The sequence below is a fragment of the Tupaia chinensis genome, unplaced genomic scaffold, assembly GCF_000334495.1.
Source record: "Tupaia chinensis unplaced genomic scaffold, TupChi_1.0 Scaffold000088_1, whole genome shotgun sequence".
In the NCBI taxonomy this organism is placed as follows: domain Eukaryota; kingdom Metazoa; phylum Chordata; class Mammalia; order Scandentia; family Tupaiidae; genus Tupaia; species Tupaia belangeri.
The window spans coordinates 3,334,131-3,345,294 of record NW_006159550.1 but is presented as its reverse complement, the minus strand read 5'-3'; the positions used below and the strand labels follow the sequence as shown (position 1 = coordinate 3,345,294).

Sequence of the window (11,164 nt, the reverse complement as noted above, 5' to 3'; positions counted from 1 at the left end):
GCTCCCCGAGCCCCTACAGCCGCCGCCGCTCCCCTAGCTACAGCCGCCACAGCTCCTACGAGCGAGGCGGCGACGTGTCCCCCAGCCCATACAGCAGCAGCAGCTGGCGCCGCTCCCGCAGCCCTTACAGCCCTGTGCTCAGGTGAGTCCCGCGGTCCTGTCTGGTTGCTTCCACTGCGCAGGCCCGACCCCCAGGAGACAGGGAAAAGTGGTGATTTGACTCTTTAAAATCTCCCGGGTCCACAGCCTCGACGAGGGGACGCAGCTTGAGTTTTCGCGCGTCCATGACACCTTTAGGGTGTCGGAGGGACAAAGCAACAGAGCGAATGAATTTTCCTTCTAGCTCTAGCAGGGAACGTTTCTAGAAGTTCGAAGTTTTGAACTTGTTGCGTTAGTGTATTAGTAGGTTTCTCTCAGCTGCCCTTTGCTTTCCTGGCACAGATTGTGTGAAACTAGAGCTAGTTTAATTTGTCTGAATTTTGAAAGTTCTATGAAGAGTTGTCACTGTCGGAGATTTAGGAATAGACCGCAGCTTAGGGACTAACATCTACACTGTAAATCAGAATCAGCTGCTGATGTCATAGTTAGTTATAGATTGCAAATCTTTCATATGATTATTAAAGGGATGGGAAAACAGCCTTTCTGTAATGTTTATATTTTTTAGTAAAAAGCTGTGTGACTGATAGCTCTGTATCTGAAGATGAGGAAGATAGCTATTTTGTAATATTGTGTGGGATCTTTTTTTTTAACCTGGTCTTTCTAACTCATAATTTTAAAAAGAAAAAAATGGACAAGATTGTGGTTTCTCACTTGGTTTGTGATGATGACCCAGCTGCTAATAGCATTATTATAAATATAATTGGTGTAACCCAGAGTAACCAAGTGGATGGCTTAGTGCTTTCTTATACTGTTATAAACTTGTAACTGCTTACTTGAAAGTTAACTGGACCTTTAAATATCAGGACCTTTGTCAAAGGTATAATTTAGTGAAATTGGAGTCAGACTTTTATGTAGTTGTTATACCTTCATTGTTAAAGTATTTTCCAAAATGTATGTGTGCATTGACCTAAGAGGAGTCTTCGAAAAGTTAATGAAAAGTGCATGTTATTAACAACTGCACGGATTTCAGAGGGTTTTTTTGCACCAAAATAAGCTAGTACTTTAATTTCATTTTCCGTTAACTTTTTGAAATCCCCTCAGATATTTACCCACTGTGCAAAATGAATTAGAACAACTTTCGCATATTTTGTGGTTTCTCATATTCCTGCAGATGTCTGGAAAATTTTGGTCTTGTAGTTTAGGCATTGCAAAATGACATTTGTATTGCTGTTCTTTTCCTGATGGTTGCAGTTTTTAGTAATGCCAAGTGATTGGCTGCTGAGTATCTTTTAAGTAAGGGTTATGCTGAATTTAGTTATAATATATGTAATCGTAAAATTAGCAGATCTCTTCGAAGTGTTAGCCTAGGAAGAGGTTGTAAAGATAGGATATGAATGGATTTGACTTTAGGTCAGAAGAGGTAAATTTCTTCACTCTGACTATGTCCAAGCACGCTTAAAATGCTATTCGATGTTTTAAGCAAAGAATAGCACATTAACAGCTCATTCACAAAATTCAGCCTATATCTTGATAATACTTTGTATTTTATTTTTAATTCTAATATTTTAGGTTTGCAGAATGATTTGCATTATTTACAGTTTGCCTTGCAGACTGAGAAGGTTAAGTTCCAGGATTTTAGAGAGCAATTTTAAGTGTGTAATGCAATTTTAAGGGTTATTTTGTGTTTATTGGGCTTTTTGGCTACTGGATTCTTTAGCAGGGTCCTTTATTATGTAATAGTGCTATAGGTTTCATATGTTATTACAGTATGTATGACTAAAATTACCACACTTAATATTTAGCAAGTATTTATCCAGCATGTATTATATGCCAGATACTGTCTCAGTGACTGGCATATACAGCAGGGGAAAAAGAAAAGTCATTGCCCTCATGGAGCATGGGTTCTTGATGATTGTTCACTACTGAATCTTTTCATAGTGTTTATATTAATCATCAGTATTTTATTTTTTGAGATAGATTTTTGTTAGAGTGTGTGTGCGCTTGCCAGAGAGACAGTGAGAAATCACCCCCAGGGAGGGGGAGTGGGCATAGCCATGCTGCAATCCTTTCTCCATTCTCCAGGATTTGGGAGTACTCTCATGCATATGCCAGGTGTGAGGTTTAAGTCACTAGGTCCAGGACTCGAACTTCAGACTCAAACCTCTGCAGACTACATGAGAGTATAGTGATGTAACCATTTTGCCACCTGCTGGTCTCAGACATCAGTATTTCTCAGGATTGGATTTGGAGGAATCTTTATCCTGGTCAACATTCACGATAGATGACATTTGGTATCTGCTTGAATACATCTAGAGGTGTGAAGCACATTACTTTGAGGCAGCTGAGGTCCCAAGATTTGGGACTTGAGTTCAGGTTTAACCAGTTTTTTAGCAAGGCTCTTAAAAACTCAAATTTTTAAATTGAAAAGGGGTAATACTTGTTCTTTTTAAATCATTTCAAGGATTAAATGAAAATTTGCCTTTTGAAAGTTTATACCCTTACAGAAATAAATAATGATTGAATTATTGTTGAATAGCTTGAATTGTAAAAATTCATATTGAAACAGAAATTCACCTCCATGTAACTTCTACCCATTGTTTCAAGTTTAACCCTTTGGAATGGTACAGAGAAAGGTTTTTTTTTTTTTTTTTTAAGAGTATTTTTTGCTTTAGGGTGCATGCACTGACTAGAGAGACAGAGACAGTAAGAGGGAAAATAATTCTCAAGCCATCAGGTCCAGGACTCGAACCATCATTGGCCACGTAGGAGTCCAGCGACATTAACTGCTATACCATCTGCTGGCCTTATATGCTGATTATTTTAAATGTGAAGATTGTTGTCATATACACTCTTTTTTATCTCTGGTTATAAAAATCTCGTTTTTCGTAAGGTAAGGTTTTCAGATATTTCACATTATATCTAGATTGTCAAATATCTTTTGTGGGTCCAAAATTAATAGCTAAAATATTATTGGTCGCTTGAAAAACTGAGATTTTTTTTTTAAATGTAGTAAATGTATTATTACTGTTCAGAAACAATTAACCGAACTCACCATCCAGCTTAATATAAAAAGTCCTACTTACTTTTAGAATTTAGTTATTGTGAAGGTGGTTTATGTTCTTTAATTGGCCAGTGGATTGTGACCTGTATGAAGGCAACTGGTCTCTGTAGCTCACCATTGTATTCTTAGTTCTTAGCACTGTGTATGACTGAACTAGATTATTTTCTTTCATTGCTCTTGGGCAAGTGCACTTGCCAGAGAGAGAAAGAGTGGGACATCAGTTTTGCAGCCTTTCCATCTTTATTTTTCTATTCCATCAGGGTTTTGAGCAGTCATACACAAGTGTCTGCCATATTTTTAAAGCCATTGGGCTGGGATTCGTAACAGAGTAGCCATGTGGGATGTGGCTTTCTGTGCATATTACTTAACCACTGCACTGTTGGGTGAAACCATAACCAGATTCTTTTTTTTTTTTTTTGAAGAGATATTTTGCTATAGGGTGCATGCATATGCTGGAGAGACCAAAACAGAAAGTGAGAAATCCCCCAGGAGGGATGGCCACGCCACAATCCCTTTTTTTACATTCTCTTGGGATTCTGGGCACGCATGGTTACATGCCTGGCGTGAGTTTTAAGTCACTAGGTCCCTGACTCAAACCACAGTCGGCCACGTGGGAGTGTATCCACGTAACCATTACATCATCTGCAGGTCTATAGTAACTAGATTTTTGGGGGTGGGGGTTGTTTGCTATAGGGTGCATGCAATTGTCAGAGAGACAGAGACAAAAAGTGAGAAATCATGACCTGGGGGGATGGCCACCTTGCAGTCTCTTCTCCTTCATTCTTCTCTTGGGATTTTGGGCACACACGCACTTGCACCCAGCCTGAGTTTAAAACTGCCAGGTCTGGAACTTGAACCGTGGGTGACCATGTGGGAATCCTGCAATGTAACCATTACACCATCTGCTGGTCCCCATAACTAGATTCTTAATGAGTAATGGTTAATTGGGGCCAACAGGTAGTGTGGTTAAGGTGCTGGACTCCCACATGACCTACTGTGATTCAAGGTCCTAACGTGCAGCTTGAAGATCATGCTGGGTGTGTGTGTGTGCATGTTCAAGATCCCAGGAGGAGAATGGAGGAGAAGAGATTTTGGCATGACCATCCCCCTTGAGCGGGGGTTGCTTACTTTCCCTCTCAGTTTCTGTCTCTCTCAGTGAGGTTATGTGTCTTATGATAAAAACATAAAATGAATGAATGAAAGTTGAATAGGTACACAAGGGGATGGTGGAGTTGACTAAACATAATAAAAAGTACTGTTGTGGACCTGGATTACATACTTGATTTAAGTATTTTATGTAGATTGTGTGTTATGCTGTAAGAGATAGCAGTAAGATCTTTTTACAGCTCATATAGAGCTTATTCCAATGAATTACTGATGCATTTTTTTTTTTTTTTTGGAGAGATTTTCACTGTAGGGCGCGTGCGCTCGCCAGACAGACAGAGAGAGACATAGAGACAGAAAGCGAGAAATCACCCCCCCGGGGGGATGGTCACGCCTCAATCCCTTCTCCTTCATTCTCCTCTCGGGATCTTGGGCACGCACGCACACGTGCCCGGCGTGAGTTTTAAGCCACCGGGTCCAGGACACGAACCGCGGTCGACTACGTGGGAGTCCAGCGACATAGCCATTACGCTAACTGCTGGTTCCCTTATTGATGCATTTTTAAGGAAATGCATGAACATTCAAAATAGTATTGAAATCATAGTATGAGAAATTTTTTGGTGTTGCTTTCTTGTGACTTGTACTTCATAGTCGGCTCTGTACTGTCATTTGAATCTTCAGTCCTCAGCCCATGTATTTCTTTTCCTCAATCCCTTTTTTGCTTCCCTTGCCCCATAACCTGTTTATCGTATTTTCTTTTCTAGACTATTGTGGTATGAAAAAAATGACATAATCTTTCTGGTTGGCTCTATAATAAATATGAAAGGGTATATCGAAAGGAACTGCATAGGAAAAGGAAGGAAAGGTACCAATTGTAATGTTTTACTGTGTGCCAGGCATTGATAAATACTTAACATACATTCATCACCCAAACTCATGTGATACTACATTCCCATCGATGGATTGGGAAACGGAAGTTCTTAAAAAGTTCAATGATTTGTTCTAAGGTCAGTTTGGATTCAGACCCATGGATGATTTTAAAGTACTTCTTGTTTGTGCACTCACAGGAGAGAGACAGAGAGTGACAATGAGAGGGAAAGTGAGAAATCCTTCCCTAGGGGAGAATATGACAGACCCTTCTCTGTTTTTCTCTAGGGACTTTGGGCATGCATGCACCTGTGCTCAGCATGATTTTCAAGCTACTGGGTCTGGGACTTGAACTGCAAGACCATGTGGAAATCCAGTACCTTAACCACCGTGCCACTTGCTGGCACCCGAAAGTGCCTGTTCTTAGTATTATGCTTATTGACCCTCAGTTGTCAATTGCCATTCAAAAGAGTTAGCCACTTTACACAATGTCTTATTTTGGTAAAATTTAACCCCTGCTTTGATATTTATGAGTTAATTTTTGTTCTTTGGGTATTTTTTCAGTGTTTTGAAAATGGGAAAGTAATACTGTTTTAGCTCATTTGTCTTTACTAGTTTGTAGTTTTTTTTTTTTTTTTTTTAACTTCATTTTGTCCTTGAAAGGAAGGGCAGTCCCAACAGGGTCTTTATGCTGTGATCTACCCCCAGCCAGCCCAGATTACAGGTATGTATAGGGAGGCCTCAGGATATGACCCTTGGACCTTCCCATGTGGGTCCATAAGCACAGAACGCATTACTTCTGTGCCACCATCTGGCCCTAATTTGTAGTTTTTATGCACATCAAGGAGGTTTAAATCTTGTTGATTTCTTTTCTACTTTGCCCATAAAAATTGGCTAAAAACATTTATTAAAAAATATTTTTTTGTTGCGACTTTCAAGCCGTCAGGTCTGGGACTTGAACCATAGTCGACCATGTGGGAATCCAGTGTCTTAACCACTATGCCACCTGCTGGTCCCTGTAAAACATTTCTTAAGACATTAATTATACTTGGTTATTGTTTGATATGTAGTGAGATGTCTTGATCTGAAGTCAGATTTGTTATAATCAGTATAATAAATTGTCATATGTATTTGGTTCTTTATCTTAAGCCTGTAGAAGTTCCTACATGGGAGAAGAAAATTACGTCCCTCCATCGTTCTAGGTTTGTTGGCTGTGAATTGTATTGACACAAGACAGGTGACCAGGAGAGAAGCCATATTTAATTACTATGAACTGTTTTGACACACAAGACAGATTAACAGGAGAGAAGCCATATTTAATCACGAACATGCACATCACAATTCGAGAAAATATGAGACTCAAAATGGTCAAATGATTGAATCTTATATAGCATCCCAAGCTACAGAAAGGAATAGAGGATTGGGGTGTTTGGGGACTGATGGGGACATTAATTATGGAAGTGTAAGGGAAGGAAATGTGTGATGAGTGTAAGTTGTCTTGTTATGCAGTGAAAAAGCCTCTCAGGTAATAAAAGTTGTCTTGGAGCAGCCTAGGAAGAGTGGGTAATAGTCTGTGGTGTAAACCACCAATCACCTCTTTTGTCATCTGGTTAATCTACCCTGGATGATAATATTTTCAGGGAGGGAGTTCAGTTGTTTTTGGCAGATGAAAGGAGCTCAGGGAAAGCCTCTGCCCACAGCTAATATTCTCCATGGGCCCTTAGTTTAAAGAAATTGGCATACCAAAGCATCATATTTGGTCTGGCATTTCCTGAACTCTTTCACTCCATTCCACCAAGCAGCAGCAGAAGCTTTATTGTGGAATGATATGAAGACCCTGAGCATCTGAAGAAGAGTGATGACCCTTAGATATAAATAAGTGAAATTGTTGGGACCAGCAGGTGGCATGGTGGTTAAGGCGCTGGACACTCCCACATGGCTGACCAGGGTTCAAGTCCTGAATCTGGCGGCTTGCTTTCTCACTTCCTCTTTCTCTTTCACTCTCACCCTCTGTCTTTCTCTGGTCAAACTAAAAAATAAATGAATGAATGAATAAAAAATAAATAATTATAAAAAAATAAGTGAAATTGTTAGTATTCACTTGCCTATTGTATGTATAGGGTACTTGCGATATCAGTTATTTAGCATTTTGTTCTGCAGAGTTGTATTCAAAACTAGAAAATGAGGGGGCAAGTAGGTAGTGTGTTGGTTGAATCTCTGGACTCCCACATGGCTGACCACAGTTCGAATCCCAGACTGGCAGCTTAAAACTCACATTGGGCATGTGCACATGCATGCCTAAAATCCCTAAAGGGGAATGGAGGAGAAGGGATTATGGCATGGCCATTCCCCTTGGGGAGGGAGGATGATTTCTTGCTTTCTCTCTCTCTCTCTCTCTCCAGTGAGTTCACGTGCCCTGTGGCAAAAATCTCTTTCTCAAAAAAATACATATATAAAATACTGTAGACTTTAAAAAGCTCCCAGCTCATAAAATGCTATTAATGTGATATATATTTAATAAAAAAGGTTTCAAAAATACAGGATACTTGGGGTAAGTGCAAAAACACTCAGAGATAGAAATTTAGGTGAACTGTCTTTTTTTTTTTTTTTTAAAGAATTGTTTCACTTTATTATTACTTTTAAAACTTGCTGTAGAGAACATGCGCTTACCAGAGAGAGACAGTGAGAAAGAGGAAAAGTGAGAAAGTAAGCCAGGTCTGTGACTTGAACTGCCATTGGCCCAACTGTGGGAATCCAGTGTCTTAACCACCATGCCACCTGCTGGCCCCATAGGTGAACTGTCTTAAAGTCTCCAAAGTTGCAATCATTTCTTTAATTCTCAGTGGATGACTTAGTGTTTTGGTCCTTCTTTGACTACACCTTGCCTGACATTTTTATCTGTTTAGGCCTCATCACAATGTTTTTTTCTAACACAAACTACTTCCAACACCTAGTCCAAACTGTTGTTTTTAATTTGTTGAGTTCCTGTCCCTGTTACTGCTTGTTCCTTTCCCTGTTCATTCTTTTTGTTTTTAAGAGGTTTTTCCCTTAGGGCATGTGTGCTTGCTGGAGAGAGAGATAGACACAGACAGTGAGAGGGAAAGTGAGAAATCACACCCCTGGGCGGATGGCCACACAGTAGTCCCTTCATTCTCCTCCTGGGATCTTGGGCATGCATGCACATGGGCCCGGCATGATTTTCAAGCCACCAGGTCTGAGACTTGAACTGCAGTCAGCCAGGTGGGAATCTAGCGATGTAACGCTGTATTATCTGCTGGCTCCCCCAGTTCATACTTTATCAGGAAATTTTTCTTAAAATCTTGGTTAAATTATATTACTTCCATTATATACAGTTATGTCTAAACTTTTAAAAAATAATTACTTATTTTATTTATTATTGTTATTACTTAATTTGCTCCAGGACACATGTGCCCACCAGAGAGAGAGAGAGAGAAAGAAAGCAAGCCGTCGATTCTGGGATGGCCATGTGGTAGTCTAGTGCCTCAACCACCATGCCACCTGCTGGCCCCAAGTATAAATTTTCTCATGCATTCTCAGTTAATATCTTTGGTGATTTGGCTTTTTTCATCAGAGTTCTATTTTAAGAGGCATGTTGAATTTTTGCTGTTTTCTTGAAATGGTAAGAGATACTGCAAACTCTACTTTCTCTGCCTCCACTGTTGTATTCAAATCCAGCTCAAATCCTGCCATCAAAACCTTTTTCCCTTCATTTTGAAAAAGCTAATGCTTTTTCCTGTGATCCTGCAGTATTATATTTTATCTTTACTATAATGCTTTTAGAAATTCTATAATATTTAAATTATTTGACTGACTACATCTGTGTTTTCCCTACTACGCCTAGGAGACAAACTCAAAAGTGTACTTACTACTGGCTTAATTTGTTTAAGTACATTTTTTTCTCCTCTCCAAATAAGTACAAATCAATCAGTACAGATGATTTATGTATATTTGCAGATTGAGGAAATAATTGTTTTGATTTGTAAGGAAGGAATTTAAGAACCTCCCCTTCTTGCTTAAACTTTACTGGAATGAGTAGAGAATTCTGGGAGTCACTTTAGTGTGGATAGGTCACTTTTTTTTTTTTTAAAGAATTATTTTATTTAGCTTTATTTTTTTAATTTGACAGAGAGGGACAGAGAGAAAGAGAAAGTGAGAAAGCAAGCTGCTAGGTCTGGGACTTGAACCGTGGTCTGCCATGTGGGAGTTCAGCGCCCTTAACCACCATGCCATCTGCTGACCCTGATACCTAGTGTTTTTTTATTTTTATTTTATTTATTCATTCATTAATTTTTAATTTGACCAGAGTGAGACACGTAGAGAAAGAGAGAGAGGGAAAATGAGAAAGGAAGCCACCAGGTTCGGGACTCGAACCATGGTCAGCCATGTGGGAGTGTCCAGCTCCTTTACCACCACACTACCTACTGGTCCCCAATACCTAGCGTTTTTATTTGCACTCTCATGTACTGATCAAGATGAATGATTTCTTTTTCTTGGTGAGTCTGAATTACTCTGTAAGGTGTAAATTTTCTTAGTAGATGCTATGTCAAGCTTTTATTTATTGAAAAAAAAAATTTATTTGTTATTCCTAATTTGACCAGAGAGAAAGGAAAGCCAGAAAGCAAGCTGCCTGCTCAAGGACTCGAACCATAGTTAGCCCTGTGGGAGTCCAGCACCATGCCACCTGCTGGCCCTGTCAAGTTATTATATTCCAATTTGGAAAAGTTATTATTTCTGGGAAAAAAAAGTTAAAAGGGAGTGCTACTTAATATTTATATCTAAGATTATTGAAATCTTTTTCCTTATCTTATACTTTTTCTTTTTTTGCTATAGGTCGCATGTGCACGCCAGAAAGAGACAGACAGAAAGTGAGAAATCACCCTCCTGGGGCATTGGCCATGCCGCAGTCCCTTCTCCTCCATTCTCTTCTTGGGATCTTGGGCATGTACATGCACCTGGCATGAATTTAAGCCTCCAGGTCCGAGACTCAAACCCTGTCAACTACATGCAAGTTCAGCAACATAGCTATTATGCCAACTTCTGGTCCCTATCCTATACTATTTCTGTGAATATCAATTTTCTTTTTTTGCTACTTTTAGTTGTAGTTGGCTTTATTTCATAGAGATTTATAAACTTTGAATTGGGTGTTGGAAGCAGAAACTTCAAGCTAGAATCCATAGTATTTGTTTGCAACAACTTTGTGCTTTGAATTTTTGCCTGTTTAAATCACACACACACACACACACAAATCTGGTGTTCTTTATATATTTGGTAAAATAGGTATATTAGATAAAATAGAGATTAAAAACTTGAATTTACTTACAATGGAATTGAAAAGGGTGGAAAGAGGTAAATGGGCGGGGACCAGCAGGTGGTGTGGTGGTTAAGGTACTGGACACACTCACATGTACGACCACGGTTAGAGTCCTGAACCTGGTGGCTTGCTTTCTCACTTTCTCTCTCTGACTGTCTTTCTCTGATCAACTTTAAATAAAATGAATGAATAAATAAAATTTAAAAAAAAAGGTAAATGGAGGCTGTATGACTCCTGAATATTCTGCATTTTCAGTTGCATAGGGATACTTTCACTGGGATATTTTATTGGTGCCCTAAACGCAATTCATCTAACTTTAACTATTTCACCTCTTTTTAAGTAATTTCTTTTAATGATACTGCTCTTCATCTTTCACCTGTTTACAAAGACATAAAGGCTAATGGTAGAAATACTCAGTAGTTCAGTGGATCAGCAGTTGGCATAATGGTTATGTTGCTGGACTCCCATGTAGTTGAGTGCGGTTTGAGTCCTGGACCTGGTGGCTTAAACTCACACTGTGCGCATGTGCGTGCGTGCCCAAGATCCCAAGAGGAGAAGGGATTGCGGTGTGGCCATCTCCCCTGGGGGGTGATTTCTCGCTTTCTGTCTCTCTGTCTCTCTCTGTCTTTCTGGCAAGCGCACACACCCTATAGCAAAAACCTCCCCCCCCCAAAAAAAAAAAAAAAAAAACAAACCCTCAT

General features: G+C 39.5%; 1 protein-coding gene across 1 annotated transcript in view; it reads left to right on the top strand.

The window, feature by feature from the left end:
• The window catches only part of CDK13 (cyclin dependent kinase 13), a gene marked incomplete at its 5' end in the record, with an annotated part of 142,766 nt that overhangs the window by 285 nt on the left and 131,317 nt on the right, over nucleotides 1–11,164 (top strand). Inside the window, 1 exon segment of the mRNA XM_006172158.3 lies at nucleotides 1–142. This exon segment is cut by the window's left edge and continues 16 nt beyond it. Within this exon segment, the coding sequence (XP_006172220.2) occupies nucleotides 1–142 (142 nt within the window).